The 22,339-nt window shown below is 43.0% G+C and overlaps 1 protein-coding gene and 1 long non-coding RNA gene across 8 annotated transcripts in view; one reads left to right on the forward strand and one right to left on the reverse strand.

Moving 5' to 3' along the window:
- Positions 1-2,846: 2,846 nt before the first annotated feature.
- On the reverse strand, positions 2,847-18,953 carry LOC140619409 (uncharacterized). 2 transcript variants are annotated; one of them, XR_012019324.1, is made up of 3 exons: positions 18,140-18,934; positions 17,095-17,296; positions 2,847-3,305 (listed from the first exon to the last, which is right to left on the reverse strand). It is a non-coding gene; the product is annotated as an uncharacterized lncRNA (long non-coding RNA). The 2 variants fall into 2 exon arrangements; XR_012019323.1 differs by lacking the exon at positions 17,095-17,296 and having other exon boundaries at positions 18,140-18,953.
- Positions 18,954-19,881: 928 nt separating this feature from the next.
- The window catches only part of BICDL1 (BICD family like cargo adaptor 1), a 101,879-nt gene continuing 99,421 nt past the window's right edge, over positions 19,882-22,339 (forward strand). For all 6 annotated transcript variants that reach the window (XR_012019325.1, XR_012019326.1, XM_072802761.1 and 3 more), the window contains exon 1: positions 19,882-20,338. Coding sequence is in view for 4 of the 6 variants with exons in the window: in XM_072802761.1 (XP_072658862.1) it covers positions 19,910-20,338 (429 nt within the window). In the remaining 2 variants the exon portion in view is untranslated. The remainder of the gene's footprint in view (positions 20,339-22,339) is intronic.

The raw sequence follows: 22,339 nt of genomic DNA on the forward strand, positions 1-22,339 counted from the left end.
ACAAACAGGACTTTGAGAAATAGTTTCTGTGATGAAAGAAATTCATGCCTTCAGGGGGCCAGCTCATTACCATACTGAAGTGGATGAGGATATCTTTGGAATGATAAGGGGAAAGCTGGGGCTGACAGGGGAGAGGAAGACACAGGGAGGGGAAGTTAGGTGGAATTGAAAAAAAAAAAAACTTTGTTAAGAATATAACAGTTACATCATTTTGTGGGCCTCGTTGTATTAGGCTGAGCAATACAGGTTTCTGCTCCCCACTCCACCCCTGCTCCAAAAGTAGAGCCACATTGATACAAAGCAAATAAACAATTACCATTTTGTGAAAGCAAAAATCCTCTTCAGATTTCTTTCAGTTGAAATAGGTACTGTTGTTAAGTCTTTCATAAAAGCGAGGTAGCATAAAGCAAACTTTCAGATAGCAGGGGTAAACCATTCCTGAGATTTCCAATAACAGGAATGAAAAGTGCCTTCCTTATGAATTTTTTTAAAAAACTCGGGCTTCTTGTCTAGAACCTATAAATTTGGAAGAACACATACACTTCAGGGTTTATTTCTTCTGTTCCTATTAAAGTTAAATCCAAACTGCATGACTCAAACCAAAAGTTAAAAGCAGCAGCAGATGTCTTTTGAGCTTTTCTTCATCCCAGGTAGCCAGATGAAACGGGAAAGTGATAAAAGTAAACTTAAAATTCAGAATTCATTTTCTTAAGGAAATTCTCAACTCTGCAACTCACCCACACAGAGCTGTGTGCAAGTGGATAATTGATACTGAATATATTAATAGCGAAATCATAAGCATGCTTCCTAAAATAAGCAGAACTGTAGCACAGTGGTTGGGAAGCAGCCTTCAAAAATAAATAACAGAACTTTCTACCATAGACAACTCATTTTTAAAAAAGATTTATTTATTTATTTGAGAGAGAGAGAGAGAACATAAGCAGGGAGAGGGAGAGAGAATCCTCAAGCAGACTCCTGCCAAGCTTGTAGCCCGACATAGGGCTTAGTCCCAGGACCCCAAGATCATGACCTGAGGCAAAATCAAAAGCTGGACACTCAGCCAACTGAACCCCCAAGTGCCCCTAGATGACTCAATTTTAATGATCATTTTAAATAATATTAGATGACTGTGCTAGACACTCCCAAGAATGTGTTCTGAAAAGATCAATCAACCCTAAAGGTTACATTGTTATGGTTCAATGGTCAGTTAGCTGTAAGACAATTAAAGCTGGTAGAGCAGTTGTGTGTGATACTGTATATGTTTTCAGTTTGGTACAAGAATTCTTTATCTAAAATGACTTGCCTTTTTTTCATTGAAAAAAATTGACAAAAAACAGTACAAAACAAACAAAAAACTCCAGGGCACCTCTGACTTTCTCCATAGTTCTCCCTTTAATTGGTAGAAACAGAGACAAATTTAAAACCTCCTTTCCTTTGTTCCCTTTGGCAAAGATGAGATCATCTATAATTTTCAAAAGAGGCTTCACTAGTAAACACAGGAAGTACCAAAAACAAGAAAAGAAAAAAAGCCAGTTGAAAAATATAGGTTCCCAAGTTTCTGATTCTATAAAAGCTTGCTAGCTTACTGAGACAGCTGGTTCTGATCTGACACCTTGCTCAAACAATTTCCGCTTTAATTTCTCTGTTCTTTCTCCTCTGGCTCCTATATTTGCACCCACCCAGAAGAGGGTTCCACTCACTCAAAATTTCAAGGGAAAAGTTAATGGAAGGTAAGTGAGGTTAGGGACCTGAACTTGTATGAGCAATGAACTTTTTTTCACTCTTTTCCAGGTAGTTTCAACATAGAAAGGCTTCCCCAGCCCTAGGAAATGGTCTAGGTAGGGTTCATTCCTTAAAATAACAGTTTGAGGTCATATGTAATTTGTAATACCTATTACACAAAAATCTAGTGAGCTTCTACAACCCAACTAAAGTCCTGGAGACTTACTCTTAGCTTTAAAGTCAAATACCATTTATGTGACAAGGAAACTAGTTTTTATCATGGCAGTTGTGACTGTCTTTGATATAGAATTGTACCCTTCACTTTTTACTTTCAAAACTTCCTGCAGCTGAAATCAACCATCCTGATCTGTTTTTCAACAATTCAAAGAAGCCCAATTACCCTAATAACCTAAGTGCTAAATTAAGGGCAAAACTTTCTGAGAATGTTATTACTACATGTTGATATAAATGTCCAATATAGTGAATCAGCTTAGGTTGACACAGACTAACTTCTGTTTTTATGGTTGATTATAATAAAGTGCTACGGCGGAAGAGATTAATAAAAAGCTCATTTGTGTATTACTCATTCATATTTGGATGTTCACCATGGCCATACCCTTCGTAAGCAAGCCATACTATATAAACTAGGTCCTAGCTCACATTCCAACTTCTTTTTTTTTCTTTTTAAAGATTTTATTTGGGGATCCCTGGGTGGCGCAGCGGTTTGGCGCCTGCCTTTGGCCCAGGGCGTGATCCTGGAGACCCGGGATCGAATCCCACGTCGGGCTCCCGGTGCATGGAGCCTGCTTCTCCCTCTGCCTGTCTCTCTGCCTCTCTCTCTCTCTCTCTGTGTGTGACTATCATAAATTAAAAAATAAATAAATTAAAAAATAAAGATTTTATTTATTTATTAATGAGAGACACACAGAGAGAGGCAGAGACTTAGACAGAGGGAGAGGCAGGCTCCCTGCCGGGAGCATGAGGCAGGACTCACCAGGACCCCAGGATCACGACCTGAGCCAAAGGCAGATGCTCAACCACTGAGCCACCCAGGTGCCCCCCATTCCAACTTCTTAAGCAGTCCAGAGTCAGTAAGCTAAGTGAATGATTCCAGAGTCAGGCAATGAGCATTTTCAGAAAGTTTTATTTGATTTGAATTAACATCCTCAGTGCAAATGGAGAGTAATTGATCATTGCTATGAAGGTTAATTTTATATGTTAACCAGACTGGGCTAAGGGAAGCCCAGAGAGCCGGAGAAGCATTAATTCTGGAGCATCTGTGAGAGTGTTTCTTGAAGAGATTAACATTTGAATCAGTAAACTGATAAAGAAGATTGCCCTCACCAGAGCAGGTGGGCATCACCTAATTTGTTGAAGGCACAAACCGAACAAAAAAGCAGAGGTGGGGTGTATTACTTTTTTGGCTTGAACTGGATCATACACCTTCTCCTGCCCTCGGATACTGGTGCTCCTGGTTCTCAGGCCTTTGGAGTCAGACTGAAATACATCAGCTTTCCTGGCTCTCAGCTTGCAGATGGTAGATCGTGGGACTTCTCTGCCTCCATAATCACGTGAGCCAATTCCTACAATAAATATCCTCTTATATATGTATCTTATTCATCCTTTTTCTCTGGAGAACCCTAATACAACCACTTCCAGTAAAATAACACAGGGTATGTTATTACCAACTCAGGTTAAATAATTCTATTCATTCACATTTTCTTTAAGTTCTATTTACCAATTGTTTAACCATATTTCATGACTCTCTGAACCATCTGTAGTTTGGGCTTCATATATGGACTCATAATTAGAAAGTAGCCAAATGGATAGTGGCTAGTCTCTCTCCTCACATCAGGCCCTCCGGACCAAGCCTAGTTTCCCCCAGAAGAAATAGCCTGTGCTTGTCCTAGACTCAGATCAGCTTCTGTTCATATTACTCTTCTGCCTCCCATCCCAAAGTACGTCATACTTATTATTCAGCAGCTTACTTGCTCCTGAAACTAGTAGTTTAGCCCAAGAATTTCCCTAGTCTCACCCAAAGTCCTGCAAATCTCATAAAATCCAGTTCACGCAAGAACAGAAGTTCTTTTTCTGTAATGGCTCAGAATTTTTTAAAGGGACGATGGAGAGGGAGGCCTGGGTGGCTCAGCAGTTGAGCATCTGCCTTTGGCTCAGGGCATGATCCTGGGGTCCAGGGATCGAGTCCTGTATCGGGCTCTCTGCGAGGAGTCTGCTTCTCCCTCTGCCTATGTCTCTGCCTCTCTCTATGTGTCTCTCATGAATAAATAAATTTTTTTAAAAAGAGGGACAATGGAAAGAAAACAGTACACCTGAGAGGTGGCACTGAATAGGCCTCATATGACTCCAAAGGTTTTTCCCCCTAAACTAATCTCAGTCAGTTAAATTCTATAATTTGAAAGCATTCATTAGGATGTTGGCAATAAATTTCTGGGAAGGTTAAAACATACACATACATATAATCATTATCAGTCATGACTTCATTGGCATCAATAAATTTCTCATACTGGTCACAGTAACCCTGCCAAATCCAAGTAACTTGCAAGATGGTTATGTGAAGGCCAGTGCTAGGGGTACTGCTTGGGGGGGCACTGGCTTCATCTTGCTATGGCAGAAAATCCTGCAGGTGTGAGGTGCTTAGAAGCAGAGGGATGGGCACCAAAAAAAAAAAAAAAAAAAAAGAAGTTAAAAATAGGCAACCAAAATAAGTCTCACAACTTTGCTTGCACTTTGCATATGAACTATGCAGAAAAGAAGAGTGTGAGCTCTGTGAGGTCAGACTGTTTCTATCAAGAAATATCATAATGTAAGAACATCTTGGAGAATTTCCTATTAATAACAGGATTCAACCTTTATGTGGTACTTATTATGTACCTGGCACTGTTCTGAACATTGTATATAAAGCTACTTATTTAATCATTACAACAACTCTAAAAGGTAGGCACTATTTTAATCTCCACTGTCATATAAGGAACCTGATGTTCAGAGACATCTGTGACTTGGCCCTGGTCTATGATCTGAAGGATTAAAAAGCTAAAAGGATTGATTTTGCCAGGACATCAAGAATTGGTCTATATTTTTTAATTGAACTCACATTAATTAGAGCTTACTAAGTGCGACATTCAACACTGGGAGGCTAAATTATTAATTTATGATGAGAAATTTAAACTCTCTAATATCACAATGCTGAGACTGGCATGACTAAAGCATCCCCCCCTTTTTAAGGCAGAGAAGCCAAATTGCAATCAGAACACAGTTTAAGGGGACACCTGGCTGGCTTAGTCGGTAGAGCATGTGACTCTTGATCTTGGCCTTGTGAGTTCCAGCCTCACACTGGGTGTAGAGATTATTTAAACACACACACACACACACACACACACACACACACACACACACATGCACGCACACACACATACACACAAAGCTTAAGGAACATATCATTAGAATGAAGAGAATTAGATAAATGAGCTAAACAAGCATCCCTCAGCTTCCTTTTTTAGATACATTCTGCCCTTCTTGGGATGACTCTGTAATACTAGGAGTCCATTACTGAGCCATATTTTAATAGGATTCCTCTCCTGATATTTACCCCTGTATGTCCTTATTCTATGCTTTCATATAAACCAACTTCTCTTCTGGTAGACAATGTTCTTAAAAATTGTGTTGAACCCCTGAATTCAAGCCTTGCTCTGGCTGAGGAGTGACTGTATCTCTCTATCCTGAGACGTTGTATATTAGTTTATAGATCTTTATTGTACTGTCAAACTAGTCATATTTGTAAACTTCTCAGAGCCTGGCACAGTCAGGCAAGTCCTCAGTAATGTTTGTTGAAAGAATGAGCATGAAGGAAGGAAAGAATAAATGCACCTGATGTCCAATGACTTAAAAATAGCTCTCCCATCACTATGGAAAACAGAATGGTACTTCCTCAAAACATTAAAAATAGAATTACCATATGATCTGACAATTCCTCTTCTCGGTACATACTCAAAGAATTGAAAGCAATTTGAAAGGACTCAGAGATATTTGTACACCCGTGTTCATGGTGGTGTTTTTCAAAATAGCCAAATGGCAGAAGCAACCCAGAAGTCCATCAACCGATAAATGGAAAAACAAAATGTGGTCTATATGTACGATGGAATCTTATTCAGTCTTAAAAGGGAAGGAAATTCCAGTAGATGCTACAACATGGATGAGTCTTGTTGACATTATGCTAAGTGAAAGAAGCCAATCACAAAAAGGACAAATACTGCATGATCCCACTCATGTGAGGTACCTAGAGTAGTCACATTTGTACAGGCAGAAAGGACAATAGTGATGGCCAGGGGCAGGGGAGAGAAGGGAATGGAGCTTTAGTGTCTAATGGGAACAGAGTTTTAGTTTTGTGAGACAAAAAGAGTTCTTCAGCTGGATGGTGGTGATGGTTGCTTGACAATATGAATGTACTTAATGCCACTGAACTGTACACCTTAAAATGGTTAAAATGGTAAATTTTATGTTGTGTGTATTTTACCACAACTGAAACAAAAGCAAAAACAGAAACACAACAGGGGCACCTGAGTTGGTTGAGCATCTGACTCTTGATTTCAGCTCAGGTCATGATTCAGGGTCTCGAGATTGAGTCCTGCATCATCTCCAAGGGCCTCTAAGTTTGCAGGGGAGTCTGCTTGAGAGTGTCTCCCTCTGCCCCTCCCTGGCCTCAAATAAATAAATCTTAAAAATAACACACACACACAAAACCAATCAAACGAAAACCTCCTCCATGCTGACTCATGGCTTGTGTTTTTAAATCTGAGCTCTGTTTCCACAAAACCAATATGTCAACTCCTATATTTGTCCTCATTTAGAGCAATGGCTTGTCTTGTTGGATTTAATCTGTTTAAGACTCCCTACTCTGTGATGTCAGGTATCAGTTATACCACAGAGTTGTACAACAAAGAACAGAACATTTCAAGTAAAACCACATGCCATATTGTCCTTACTTGCCTATTAAAAGGACAGACTTTCAATCAAGAAAATAAATATAGGGGCACCTGGGTGGCTCAGTGGTCGAGCGTCTGTGTTTGGCTCAGGTCATGATCCTGGAGTCCTGGGATCAAGTTCCATGTCAGGCTCCTCACAGGGAGCCTGCTTCTCCCTCTGCCCATGTCTCTGCCTCTTTCTCTGTGTCTCTCATGAATAAATAAATAAAGTCATTTAAAAAAAAAGAAATGAAAAAGAAAATGAATGCATTATTCATGGTTGATAAACAAAGCAATTTGATAGGGTTGACATCTACTTTTGCCATCTTAACATACTTGGTTTTTTTAGATCTGCAAGGAACAATCTACCAGCTGAGTGCTGTTGAACAAAATCATTATAGGATTAGCAGTTTTCTGACCCACTTACTAAAAAAAGCTGACTCACTCAGTTGAGACCCCCGGGAAATGCAGATTTATACCTTTGACGTATTGCTTAGTTTTTTTTTTTCTTCAAGTAAATTAAATTCTGTAACCAGTTTTCAAGTCCTGGCCATCTTCTCTTCTTTTAATTGGGTAATTTCATACGTCTTCGTGAATATAAGCCTTTGTAGACTCTTGATATTTTACCTTTTTTTTAGACTCTTGATTTTTTTTAATGCAAATATATAATAAAACATGCATATAGCTTTCTTCTATGCAATTATTATCTAAACCCATCAGGAAGGCCTGCTTTTCTTCCTAATCCTTTCTTTTATTAGATGGGGGTGGGGGGGAGGCTGGGTGGAGTGGGCTGTTGGGAAGAGAAGCCCCATGGGCTTTGCTGCAGATGGAGCTCTGGGAAGATGGGAAAAGTGGTCACTCTGCCCACGGTTACACAGACCTGGTGAAGGAGAGGGGCTTGCATTCCCAAGGCAAGGAGCCATGGTTACCTCTTTATTTCCTACCCCCAGGTCTCCACAAGTATTTTTCTAAACACAGAGAACTTTTCTCTTCCTGTCAAATATTCTAGTCCTTCTCCACCCAGTGTAACTTCCTTTAAGAAGCTTCCTTCCAGATGAAAAATTCTTCATTTACAAGCCCACTGATACAATTCCAAACCCAATATCTCATCAACAACTCACTCATAATTGCTATATTTATACTGATTACATACTTGTCTTATTTCTCTGCCTAGGCCAGATGTCCCTGGCCATAACCAAATAAAAGGACCTAATTCTGTAATTATCTCTCTTTTTCTGGCTTTCCTGTTTCTGGCAATAGCACCATCATTCTGTTGCCCAGGTTAGTAACCTCAGAGGCATCTCTGCATCCCCCTTCTTCCTCACTCCCACTCCCAAATATCCAATCAGTCTCTAAATCCCAGCAATTCTTTCTTTATTCTGACATCTTTTTTCATTTCCATTGTATCTTCCACCTAGACTGTTCCAGCCTCAGCCCAGCTGGTCTTCCAGATTCCCAACCTCCACCTTGAGTTCATCCTTAACAACAGTGCCACATTAATCCTCCTGAACTACTTATTCAGATCACTTTCCAGTTTTAACATGTCAATGGCTCCTTGTTATCTTTAACATTCAACACTAGATAGATGGAGAGACTACAGGTTACATAAGCAACTCCCAATGTTCCCCTTAACTGGTTGCAAGATTTGGGGTAAGACCCTCACCCTCTCAATACCTCAGCTTCCTCATCTATAGTGTGTGGGTAAAAATACTCATCTGAAATGGTTGTTGTAAGGTTCAAGCAAGACAATGTAAGCCAATCCTTTTTTTTTTTTTTTTAAGATTTATTTATTCATGAGAGACACAGAGAAAGAGAGAGAAGGCAGAAACACAGGCAGAGGGAGAAGCAGGCTCCATGCAGGTAGCCTGACGTGGGACTCGATCCCGGGACTCCAGGATCGCGCCCTGGGCCAAAGGCAGGAGCTAAACCGCTGAGCCACCCAGGGATCCCCCCAATCCTTGGGTGCCTAGAGTAGACACTCAATAAATGGCATCTTTCCTTCTTCCTCAAGCTAGGACCAGCCTACCTTTTTTCCAACTTATTCTTCCCCTCCTTTGCTCTTCTCCAAGACAACTTCCTGGCCTGTTTCTTCGGAAAAGCTATTCCATCTACTTGCCTTGCCTTCCATATTTGTCTATGGAAGCTTCTATGTCTTTTAAGGGCCAATCTCATGAACCATTCATGACAATATTTGGCATGCCATTGTCAAACATTGTCAATGGCATGCCAAGGGGAGGTGAGAGCTTGCTACCATTAACACTGTTTAGAATTGCCAGCTCACAGTGATAACAAAAAAGCACACTTTTACTTTTATGCCACTGTTATCTATCAATCTCTTCCTTCTCTGAATTCCAAAAACTATATAGTATAACTTATAATGTGTTTCATATACTGTTTACTATTACTCAATACTACTTACAATTGACCCTTGAACAACACAGGGGCTAGGGGTGCCAACCCCCACAGCAGTAAAAAAATCTGTGTATAGCTTTTGACTCCCTCAAAATGGAACTACTAATAGCCTGCCAGTGAGCAGAAGCCTTACATAAACAGTCACATTAACATATGTGACTGTTAACACATATGTTGTGTGTTATTTATATTATAGACTTTTTAAAAATATTTTATTTATTTATTTTGAGGGTGCACGTGCAAGTGGGGGGAGGGGCAGAGGGAGAGGGAGAGAGAATAACTCAAATAGACTCCATTCACACTGAGCACAGAGCCTAATCCAGGGCTGGATCCCATGACCCTGAGATCATGACCTGAGCCAAAACCAAGAGTCAGATGCTTAACCGACTGAGCCACCTGGGAACCCCTAGACTGTATTCTTATAATAAAGTAAGCTAGAGAAGAGAAATGTTATTAAATCAAAAGGAAAAGAAGATATATTTACACTACTGTACTGCAGTTATCAAAAAAAATCCACGTATAAGTGGACCCACACAATTCAAACTCAAACTTGTTGACACATCAACTGTATATTTATAGTTACTTCTTTTTTTTTTTAAGTTTTATTTATTTGAGAGAGCAATGAGAGGGAGGGAGAGAAAGAATCTCAAGGAGACTCCCTGCTGAGCATAGAGCCCAATGCAGGGCTTGATCTCACGATCCTGAGATCATGACCTGAGCTGAAATCAAGAGTCTGATGCCTGACTTACTGAGCCACCCAGGTGCCCCTATAGTTGTTTCTGTTCCTGTTTTCTATCCTTTATTAAATTTTAAATCTTTTGAGTACAAGTACCATAGCATATATGCCTCTGTTTTACCTGTATAAAAACCAACCAAACACCACAGAACAATAAATGTTCTAAGTAAATGAAGAGCTTACTACAAACTATATAGACCATGTTAATCTGTGATAAATCTGGCATTCTGAGATCAGGATCCTTTTTCAACATCTTATCTATGAAGAAGTAATCTCTTAGTGTTTTACATGCATATTCATTCATCATAAAAATTTATCTAGTTCCTACTATATGTTAGGCACTGTACTAGGTCTTAAAAACATTAGTGAATAAAAATATTAGTGAACAAAATTATTTACTACACAATACCTGGTTACACAGAGGTTAGCTAATTTGCCCAGGGTTATTCAGCTATTAACTAGTGAAGCCTTAGCTTGAAACTGGGTCTTCCCCTGGAAGTTATGTTCTTAACCACTATATATGTATTTCCTCTGATGTAAGCTATAGACAAGCCACAGTGACTGGTGGATGCCCAGCCTGACCACACTCTCTTACACAAGCAATGATAGAATCCTCCTTAAGGATAGGGATCATATTTTCATAAATCCTATGGTCTCATATTTTAATACCAAGTCCATAACAATTTCTGATGGTTATTCAGTAAATACTCACTGCCCACTGTCTTGATAAACTATACAACTCACTGACTTTTCTTATAATTTGGGAATTTTATTATTATTTTTTAAAGACTTATTTTATTTGAGAGAGACAGAGTGTGAGCACGAGTGGGAGGAATAGAAGGAGAGGGAGGGAGAATCTCAAGAAGACTTCATGCCAAGCACAAATCCCAATGCAGGGCTTAATTTCATAGCCCCAAGATCATGACCTGAGCCAAAACCAAGAGTCAGGTGCTTAACAAACTGCACCACCCAAGCACTCCTATAATTTATGAATTTAAAAAAATTAAATTCACCCATAAAAATATTTAATCACCAACAAAAACATAGTTCTTCTAGTTGCTGTTAATTAGAAATTAAATTATATTAGCTGGTGTGTTATTCCAGCTATCTTCCAGGAACACCTAACATGCCTACATATCTCACATCTACACATACACTCCAGAAGACACAAACATAGCTACGTTCTATAGGACATGCAGTGAAACCTTGACCCTTCAGAAAATGACAATTTTTCTTCTGATAACAGGAAAATATCAAGAGGCCCACAAAGACTTTTTACTAAAAGCAAGGACAATAGTAGCAATGATAACACAAACTACGAAAAATAGATTAAAGTTATATTACCTACCCACCAGTGGAAGTTTTCAGTTGGCCTGGCAACTGGATGATAAACCATTTCTACAATCAGTTTCCTTTAAATGGACAAGGAAAAATGGTGGAAATTCACTGTAGAAATTATTTTTTTAACATGTTTTTTTAAAAGATTTTATTTATTTATACATTCATGAAAGACACACACAGAGAGAGGCAGAGACACAGGCAGAGGGAGAAGGAGGCTCCATGCCCGGAGCCTGATTTGGGACTCGATCCTGGGTCTCCAGGATCTCACCCTAGGCCAAAGTCAGGCGCTAAACCTCTGAGCCACCCAGGGATCCCTAAGAAATTGTTATTATGAGCAGTATCAATAGATATAAATAACTTGCCTGCCAAACAGATTAAGCCAGAACCTGATGCAGAAAGGACAACATGCAACAAATGTTTGGCAAATTCTTAAAATGAAATAAAAGGAGGAAATGTCTAAAAATAGCATCAGATGAATGATATATATGCAGCAAAACACATCAGCAGTATGTTTAGGCCAAGATTGCTAAAAAGAAGCAGGAAAACATGAACAGCAAGAAAATTAAATCACAAATCTTTCTAGGTGTGGGCTTTGGAAGAACCAAAAATAGCCAACCCTTGAACATAAAGCAGTCATTTTCTGATGAGTTTGGGCAGTGAAGACAGTCACATCATTAGAAGAGGGAGGGGAGAATAGGGAGTAAGTCAGCCCCAAACAGAAGAGTTTTGTTGTTGTTTATCTATTTGTTTACCTAAGTGTATGGCTCTAGCCGGGCTGGTTTCCTGGTAGGAATTCCTGAAACCAGCCAAAAATACCCTTGGGCTCACATACATCATGTCCTCTCTTGTGCAGAGCCAGCCCATTTATAACTTTCTCAGGCAACAGCATGGTCAAATTTAGCAACCTGTTGTTTTATTTTATTTTATTATTTAATTTTACTTAAAGTAGGCTCATACTCAGTGTGGAGCCCAATGCAGGGTTCAAACTCATGACCGTGAGTTCAAGACCTGAGTGAGATCAAGGGTCTGATGCTTAACTGACTAAGCCGTCCAGGCACGGACCCCCCCACACCCGCCCCCAAGAAGCTAGTTTTATCAGTTTCTCAACTTCTGCACTATTGACAGCTAGGGACAGATAATTCTTATTGTGGGGCTGTCCTATACATTGTAGAGTGTTTAGCAGCATATCTGGACTCTACCCACTGGATACCGAGTAGCCACCACCGTTCCCAGCTATGACAACCAAAAATATCTCGTCCAATGTCCCCAGGGAGAAAAAAAAATTACCCCCAATTGAGAACTACTGGTTTATAGGATGAAGAGAAGGTCATCCAGCCCAACCTTGTACCATACAGATGAGGAAACCAAAGCCCTAGCATGTTGAATGCCTTGTTCCAATGTACTTAGCTGGTTAATGGCAGATCTCAGCCAGGAACCCCAGATTGTCACTTTCAATAATTCTACTATACCTCAACTTTAATCATTTGCATGGCACTATGGTTTTGCCATACCTGCTGCCACCTATATTATAATTTTTAATTTAATGCATTTATTTTATTTAAGATTTTATTTATTTGAGAGAGAGTGTGTGCACATAAGCAGAGGGAAGGTCAGAGGAAGAGAGAGAAGCAGACTCCCTGTTAAGCTGGGAGCCCAATGTGGGCCTTGATCTCAAGACCCTGATATCAGGATCTGAGCCAAAGGCAGACACTTAACCAACTGAGTCACCCAGGCACCCCATAATTTTTTTGGCACCCCATAATTTAATGCATTTATTTTAAAAGGAAATATGTATATGGGGGAAAAGAAAACAAACATAAAAGTTAAGAAAGATCATGGTGTCAGAGGGAAAGATCTGTTCTCGGTTGTCTTACACATTCGTTTCTTTATCAAGCACCTACATTGTGCTACCATGTGCCTAGAACCATTTTAAGTGCTTTACAGGTGTGAAATCTTTTTGTCTTTATAACAACCTTATTAGATAAGAACAATTAAATGAGGATACTGAGGCATATAGGTCCCAGATCAATCACCCAACTCTTAAGTCAGGGAAGCCTGGCTCAGGAGTCCAAGCTCTTAATCATCGAGGGGAAAGATGGAAATGCCTGATGAGAAGGAACAGAGAGGAGTCTGAGGCTGAAAATAACTGTAACCAGGGTATAATGGGCAGAGGTAAAAGGACAGGGGACCTGAAGTGTTAAAACAAATCTTTGGGGGCATCTGGGTGGCTCAGTGGTTGAGTGTCTGCTTTTGGCTCAGATCATGATCCCAGGGTCCTGGGATGGAGTCCCACGTCGTGCTCCCCACAGGGAACCTGTTTCTTTCTCTGCCTATGTCTCTGCCTCTATCTCTCTGTGTCTCTCGTGAACAAATAAATAAAATCATAAAAAAAAAATCCTTGGGAGAGGGGAATTCTCACCTGAAAAAGTGGACAGGAATAGTGGTGGGAGGGGATAGAAGCTCAGAGGAGAGGGCATCAGGGCAGGGGCAAGATGAGAATTCAAATAAGTAAAGTAGCTGGTACTGAGAGAAACTAGTGGCTAGCAGGATGGGGGATGGGTAGGTTGGAAGTGGAAATTTAGGCAGAATGTTAATCTGGGAATAGGGTTACAAGAAGTGTGGGCTGAGGATCCAGGAGAGGACCCTGGGAGGGGTAAGGGGGAAGATGTGAGGGGGCGATCAAAGGTGAAAACCTATTGATGAGAGGGCAGCTGGGATTTAGGTGGGGCTTGGGAGGGGTCCATGCAGGGAAAGGGAGGCACTGTAATGGGGAGCAGAGGAAACACACTCCCACACCAGGCAAGGCTGATGCTAGTGAACGCCAGCCATGGAAGTTAATGTTTTACCCTTAAAAATCAAATTGAGAATCACTAGGGGTGTACACACTACATTTTGCAAAATGTTGAACCAATTCGTCTCCAAAAAATATAAAAAGCTTTTGGGTAACATTTGAGGAATTTTTGAGACTTTTATGTTCCCACGACGAGTTCATAAATAAAATATACAACTGAAAAAGCGCGTGCGTGCGCACACACACACACACACACACACACACTTGTAATTGCTGAATGAGAATACCAAGCTCAGAACTGCTTTATCACATGGTTTGCCAGTTTTTCATGCTTCTTCAACACCTGACTTTTCAAAAACAAATTTTCTGGAAAAGATTTTGTCTTTTACACTTTTTGCAGATCAAGATGTTAATAAAAAGTAAACAACTGGGAGGAAATTTGATGAGTGTTGTCATATTTGGAAATATCAGGATCTCTAAAGAAAGACAATTTCACATTTGCCCTTAGTGATGTAACAGCGCTCATGCAGAAATCCATCCATGGTATGTTAAGATGGGTTGTACCCAGGTTTAACCAGAATATCGAGTTACCAAAAGCAATGCTAATGCACGTATATCTAAAGTAACATGTAAATGATTAAAATGTAAAGTGAAGCATAGTAACTCAGGCAAGCACTTTAGGGTCCAATGGGCCTAAACTACTAGCATCATATATTGGTGTTCCATACTAGCATTATGGAGTGATTATGAGGATTAAATCAGATGTCATATAAAGGATGTAAGGAATATAATGCTAAATATATTTTGGATATTATCATTCTAGTATAAAGCAGAATAGGCTAAACAATAAGCTTCTCAGAAGCCTGAGGGTTTTCATAACTTTGCTTTGACGAATTTTGATTCCTGGCACTAATTTCCATGTAGGCAGGTACTTGTTCATTCTTCTATGTCAAGGCCAACCAGAGGATTTTATTTTTTATTTTTTATTTTTATTTTATTTTTTATTTATTTTTATTTATTTTTTTGTTTTTTTTCCAACCAGAGGATTTTAAATGGCTCTAAGCCAACAGTTCTCTAAGTGTGATTCACAAACTCCAGGATTCACAAACTCCAGGAAGTCCCGAAGACTCCTTCAGGGAATCTATGAAATAAACACTATTTTCATAATAATTCCAATGCTAGTAATTCTAACTTTGTTAATAATAGCAAAACTGATTTCTTAATGATATTAATTGTCTAGGGAGGGCTTAGGTGGCTGTCAGTTAGGCGTCTGTCTTCGGCTCAGGTCATGCATGATCTCAGGGTCCGGGGATTGAGCCCCACATCATCAGGCTCCCTGCTTAGTGGGGAGTCTGCTTCTCCTTGTCCCTCTGCTCCCCCACCCTCACTGGTGCTCTCTTTCTCTCTTTCAAATAAATAAAATCTTAAAAAAATAAATACCTGAGTGGCTCAGTCAGTTGGATGTCTGCCTTTGGCTCAGGCCATGCTCCCAGGGTCCTGGGATTGAGCCCCATATGGGGCTTCCTCCTCAGCAAGGAGCCTGCTTCTCCCTCTCCCTCTTCCTCTCCCCCATGCTTGTACTCTCTCTTGCGCACTCTCTCTCTTTCTTAAATAAATAAATAAATAAATAAATAAATAAATAAATAAATAATAAAATCTTTTTTAAAAAAAGATTGGAGGGCACCCCCAGTGGCCCAGCGGTTTAGGACCGCCTTCAGCCCGGGGTGTGATCCAGGAGACCTGGGATGGAGTCCCATGTCAGGCTCCCTGCATGGAGCCTGCTTCTCCCTCTGCCTGTGTCTCTGCCTCTCTCTCTCTCTCCCTCTCTCTCTCTCTGTCATGAATAAATAAAATCTTTAAAAAAAAAAAAAGATTGGAGCTTTTCTTTATTAATTAATTTGAGGTGGGGGGAGAGCACAGAGGGAGAGGGGGAGGGAGAAGCAGACTCCCCACCAAGCAGAGAGCCAGACATGGGCTTGATCCCAGGACCCTGAGATCATGACCTGAGCCAAAGGCAAATGCTTAATGAAGGACGCCACCTAGGCGTCCCAAGACTGGATTTTAGGTGGAAGTTAGAATTTTGAAAAATTCATATTCGCCTCAATGAGCTTGATAGCTTGCCAATACTTGAAGACTTTTCTGATGAGATTAGTGGTGATATTAATGACACTGATTTTTAAAATATGGTATAATGACATGTTACAATATTTGGAAGATCTGTACAGTTTAGTGAACTGATATTTTCCAAATGACCAGTATGTGCTGTTACAGAATCAATCATACATGTTGTGAAACATAGATTAGTGTATTTCCTTGATAAAGTTTTAGATTCTACATAGCAAATAATCTTTAAGAAGCTATTATTTGCCGAGTTTTGATGTAATATCAAGGAAAAATATCTACAGAGATCTGTAAAAGCTATTAAAATATTCCTTCTTTTCCTAACTATATCTTTGTGAGACCAGATTTTCTTCATATATTTCAATCTAAATAAAATGTCACTAATTGAAAGGAGAAGCAGATATAAAAATCCAGTTTTCTATTACGAAGTCAAACAAAGAATCGTGTAAGTGAAAAATGCTGCTACTTTTCTCACTTTTTTTTAAAAATTTGGGAATATATATTTATTTTCAATTTTTTTTTAATTTTTATTTATTTATGATAGTCACAGAGAGAGAGAGAGAGGCAGAGACACAGGCAGAGGGAGAAGCAGGCTCCATGCACTGGGAGCCTGACGTGGGATTCGATCCCGGGTCTCCAGGATCGCGCCCTGGGCCAAAGGCAGGCGCTAAACCACTGCGCCACCCAGGGATCCCAATTTTCATAAAAATACATTATAGTAACATGTAACACGTTTAAGTGTTTTTATTTTTATCTATTTATTTATTTATGTATGTATTTATTTATTTACTTATTTTAAGCAGGCTCCATGCCCAGAGTGGAGCTCAATGTGGGGCTTAAATTCATGAGCTGAAATCAAGAGTCAGATGCTTAACTATCTGAGCCACCCAGGTGCCCCATAACCATGATCCTAAATAGTTCTCCAAACTTGAGCTGGTCTTTGTTTACAGAAAGATAGTGCTTAGGGCAAATATACAATAGCAAATCATCACCTCCTCGTCCGTTTAGGTGAGTGAACATTGTTTAGAAGAATATTTAGGGGATCCCTGGGTGGCGCAGCGGTTTAGCGCCTGCCTTTGGCCCAGGGCGCGATCCTGGAGACCCGGGATCGAATCCCACGTCGGGCTCCCGGTGCATGGAGCCTGCTTCTCCCTCTGCCTGTGTCTCTGCCTCTCTCTCTCTCTCTCTCTGTGACTATCATAAATAAATAAAAAAAAAAAAAGAAGAATATTTAGGACGTAGAGTTATTTGTAGTTCGTTTTCACATTAACAGGTATGTCTGGTAGAGTAGGGCCATTGAATTCAAGAAAGGCAAGTCAAAGACCTTTCAGGAAAAATAGGCTGCCAAGTCTGCATCAAGGAAAAAATAAAGAGCTGACCCCCTTTTTTTTGTACATCTACATGCCTACACACTATTACTATTGGTGTAGATATTAAAGTTATATGCTTCATTAAAAGCATTTGAAAGATTCCCACCCCCCCCGAAACTTTTTCTTGATAAGGATTTCTATTTGCTCTTGAGATTTGTGTCTCTATAAATAGATTATGGAGAAATGCATCTTTTTTTTTTGTGATCCAAAAAGACCAAAGGGGGTTGCAGTTGGATCTCACCGCGGGCCTGCGATTTCCGCTCAAGGGGGCATAATAAAAAGGGTTAGAACAGTCCACTGTTGCTAGAACAGTACTGTGATCAACTTCCCGAATTTAGCTCTAAGATCGATGAGGGAATCCCTCAGTTGTCTGTCTCCTTTCCAATCAACAAGCAAACAAAACCAGACCCGCGGTTCAGTCTAAGGGTAGAAAGTCATGTCTGCACTAGAATATTGATAGTCTCTGAATTTAATAGAGAATAAAAATCAGGAGAAGCCATTTGACCCATTTCAGCCTCTTGGTGTCCTGAAATTTCCACCTCACTGTGATGAAAAGAATCCAGGTATGACCTAACTCAAAAGTGGGTTGTTATTCAAGAGGAAAAGAATAGGGACCAATTCTAGCTTCAGATGGGATTGTTTCTGAAAATAGGAGACAGAGCATCACCTGTCTGGTTAAAGCAAGAACTGCCTGGAATCTCCCGGGAGGCTCTTCGATTCTCGTTTTGACCATCGCAGGAAGCTTCCTGATAGCCACCTTCTATATCCAGCCGGGCCACCTTGGTCACAAATTACTATTTCTCTTCCTCGAGACTTCTCACGAGTGAGGAAAGGAAGGAAGAATGATTTACGGGAACTCTGCAGTCAGCCCGCCTGGATATGCTCCCTTGTAATGACCTGGGCCGCTGACTCGACCTCTTGAGGCCTCAATTTTCCTGCCTGTAGAATGCAAAGAGCGACAGCACCCACTTGATAGGTTCTCGTGAGGATTATCTAAGATAACGCGTGCAAAGCACGCAACACAAGGCACGGCCCATACGAAGTACCTAATAGACAAGATCATGATCACGGCGATTCTTTGCTTCAGATTCCCATCTGTGAACAGTTTCCGTTATTTCTCAACATAATCGTTTCTTTCGGGGCTGTGGATCTCCAAGGCATCTGGTCCCTCATATCCCTGAGTCATCATCATCAAGATGCCGGGGTTCTGAAGTCATCCCTCCCCCGCTCCTGCTCTCTAGGGCTCCCTCTCCTGACTGCCGAGCTCCGGTGGGGGCCCAGGCCGAAATCCCGTGACCACGAGTCTCTCTCGGCCTTGGAAGAATGTCCGCAGTCCTCTCGGAGGCCACCTAAGGCGCGACAAAACTGACGTCCACCTGCCCGGAGAGACGCCCAGCCCCGAGTGGGCGCGAGCCCGGAGGCGGGGCCGCGCTCGTAGGTGGGAACGCGGCGGGGGGCGGGGCCGCGCTGCGAGGTGAGCGCGAGGCCACACCCCGAGGTGAACGTGCCGGGGGCGGGCCCACACCCGACGCGGGCGCAAGGCGGGGGGCGTGGCCGCGCCGGGGAGCCGCCCGGACCGTTAGGGATGCGCCAGCCGCCTCCGCAGGCGGCGCGCGCAGCCGCCCTCAGGCTTGAGGCGGCGCAGGGGTTAAGGCTGCCGGCGCCACCTGGGCGCTGCTGAGGAGACCCGCGAGCCGGCGAATCCCGCGCGGGCGCGGCGAACAGGTGCCCGCGCGCGTCAGGCGCCGGCAAGGGGCGGGGACAGGGGGCGCGGCCGGAAGCCCGGGGCGGGGTGCGGCCGGCCCGGTAAGCGGGAGGCGCTGAGGGAGGCAGGAAGGAGCCCGCCCGGCTGCGCGGCGCGCGATGTGGAGCCGCCGCCTCGGCGCCTGCAGCAGCCGCCGCCGCCGCCGCTGCTGCTGGAGCTGCCGCCGAGCCGAGGGACATGGAGCGCGGCTGCAGAGAGCGGCCGCCGGCAGCAGCAGCAGCAGCAGCGAGCGTCGCAGCGACAGCGGAGCGCAGCCCGCCCCGTGAGGCGCTGCCCGGCCGGCGGCGGCAGCGGCAGCAGCAGCAGCAACAGGGCGGCTGAAAACTCGGCGGCGGCGGCGGCGTTCCTCGCAGCCTCCCCTCCCGCTTCGCCGCTCCTCGGTCTTCCTTTCCTCAGCCTTTCCCCTTTGCCACCCCCTCCTCTTCCCCAGCGCGCGCCGAGCGGCTGAGCTGAGCCCCGGGGCGGGGGGAGGGGGCGCGTGCCGCCGGCGCGGGGGAGGGGCGGGCCGGCGCGCGCCGCGCCCAGGGCTCGCGGGGACTCGGGGGGCGCGTGCCGCGGCGCGGGGCGAGGCGCGGGGCGCGGGGCGCGGGGCGGCGCGGCGGGGCCCCTCCCCCCTGCAGCCTGGCGCGCGCCGGCCGGGCCGCACCGCTGCGGGCTCCGCGCGCGCGGGCCATGTCCGCCTTCTGCCTGGGCTTGGCCGGCCGCGCTTCAGCACCCGCCGAGCCGGACAGCGCCTGCTGCATGGAGCTGCCCGCCGCGGCCGCGGACGCAGTCGGGAGTCCAGCCGCCGCCGCCCTCATCTCCTTTCCCGGGGGCCCCGGGGAGCTGGAACTGGCGTTAGAGGAGGAGCTGGCGCTGCTGGCGGCCGGGGAACGGCCGTCAGACCCGGGGGAGCATTCTCAGGCCGAGGTCGGGCCTCCGGCCGAGGGGTCCGAACTGCAGCCACCGCCCGCCCAGGATCCCGAGCTGCTGTCGGTGATCCGGCAGAAGGAGAAGGATCTCGTGTTGGCGGCCCGGCTGGGCAAGGCACTGCTCGAGCGGAACCAGGACATGAGCCGGCAGTACGAGCAGATGCACAAGGAGCTGACAGACAAGCTGGAGGTGAGGACGTCCCTCGTGGTGGGCTGGGTAGGAAGCGTGGGGAGCCACTCACCCACCCCATTCCTTCCTTGCTCACGCTGCCTCTACGGGAAACCACCCGGACGGAGGGGTAGGATGGAGGTTTTCAGTGATCAGGCCGGGACAACATTGAATCCACCTGACTTCAGCAAATGAGTCCAGGCACAGCCCCAGACCCGCTGTGGGCCGTTCTATATATGTGCTGTACACTGCTTCTAAAATAGAGCTTACAGTATGGCTAATTTATACAGCGCTGAGGTGATGTCTACACACAGAAATGAGAAAGTCGGGAAGCATTTAAAATATGCCCCAGGTTTCCAGAGTAGTTAATCTCTAATCAGGGTGTTAGCCTAAAGCTTTCCAGTTTTGGCGTTAAGGCCTCCAGATGCCCTTGTCTTAACTTCTCGGCAGCTCAGAGTTGTGGGAAACAACTGCCCCTAAAGGAGCTTTATATAGCCTTCAAATACTCAGGGATTAGGAAATGTGGTCCTATTGCAGAAATCAGGCAAGCCTGGGCTCAGCATGTGACTGTTGGTAGTGGATTTAATTTGGACCTCGGTATTTATGTGTATTTTGTATTTAAACAGTACCCTTCTGTGTTCTGGGCCTCATGCATGCAATTCAATGGCCAGAGCAATTTATGAGAACCATATTACTTTAGCTGTTATAAATACCTCTTAAAGTGTCTAAGATTTCTACCAGTTTTCTGGACCAAAGTCTTTCAGAGCTATGCCTGTTTGTTTTCTTGCCCCTTCCTGGAAAAGGGCCTTGAAAGTGGTATGGAATGCCAGCTTTTCTAAAAATCAAAGAGATTTTTTTCAAAAGGGGGTGGGGGGCATCTGTGGCGGTAGAGAGGAGCTTATTTTTTTCTGCCTGTGCATTTACTAATGTTACCCAGTATGGTTGCAACCAGTTCTTTTTCTTAGCTACAAGAATACAGTCCTGAATAAGGTGTGAAATTGACCCTAGTCGGCTTCTGTATCTATGCTACTGGTTGAACAGTCAGAATGTAGATTCAGAAACTTTTCTGTAATAAGATTTAAGCCTGTGTTTGTAGTCTAGTGACCTATCAATCACAAATTAGGAAGGAAAACAGGAAACCGGTGAAGGCCCTGTAGTTCAGTTGGCCTCTTAACTAGGTCTGCCAGTCGATGAACTCCGGAGATATCTCTCTGAAAAGTGGTTTGTGAAACCTATAGGTAGACTGCCAAAAAAGCAACCCAATGAATTGAATTGCTTAATTTTCACTTGAAATAGAGGTCTAAAATAAAAGGGTGTCTTTTTTTTTTAAATGGGATTCGGTTACATGACTCTATATAGAAGGACTACTGCAGAGATTTATACTTGTGATTTTAAATTCCTTCAGTGAGGGACTTGATTGAAGAGACAGCTAACTTGAAAGGAACATATCAGTTTGATTACTGATAGATTTCAGAGTAATTCTTAGTGTGCAATTACACACATCCTGGGTTCCATGCAGAGCCTTTGTACATTTCTTCAACAAAAGAAAAATATGTAAAAATTCTGTAACAAGAAGGGTTCCTTTGTAAAAGAATAATCTTTGACTTTTTGCTATTGACAAATAGACAGTAATAGAATAGTTTAAAGCTCTTAAACTAGTTTTTAAAATCTTCATTCAAAAAAAAAAATAAAATAAAATAAAATCTTCATTCCTCTACAGGTTACCATGTGAACTCTAGTGTTAAACATTTATTCTAATTTATGGAAGTTGTGGTTGCACAAGAGTGTGAAAGTACTTAACACTATTCAACTGTATACGTAAAATGGTTACGATGGCAAATTTTGTTATGTATACTCACATTTTTTAAATGTTTATTTATTTTTTATTTTTTTAATTTTATTTATTTATGATAGTCACAGAGAGAGAGAGAGGCGCAGAGACAGGCAGAGGGAGAAGCAGGCTCCATGCACCGGGAGCCCGATGTGGGATTCGATCCCGGGTCTCCAGGATCGCGCCCTGGG

The sequence above is a fragment of the Canis lupus genome, chromosome 27 (assembly GCF_048164855.1).
Source record: "Canis lupus baileyi chromosome 27, mCanLup2.hap1, whole genome shotgun sequence".
NCBI lineage: Eukaryota > Metazoa > Chordata > Mammalia > Carnivora > Canidae > Canis > Canis lupus.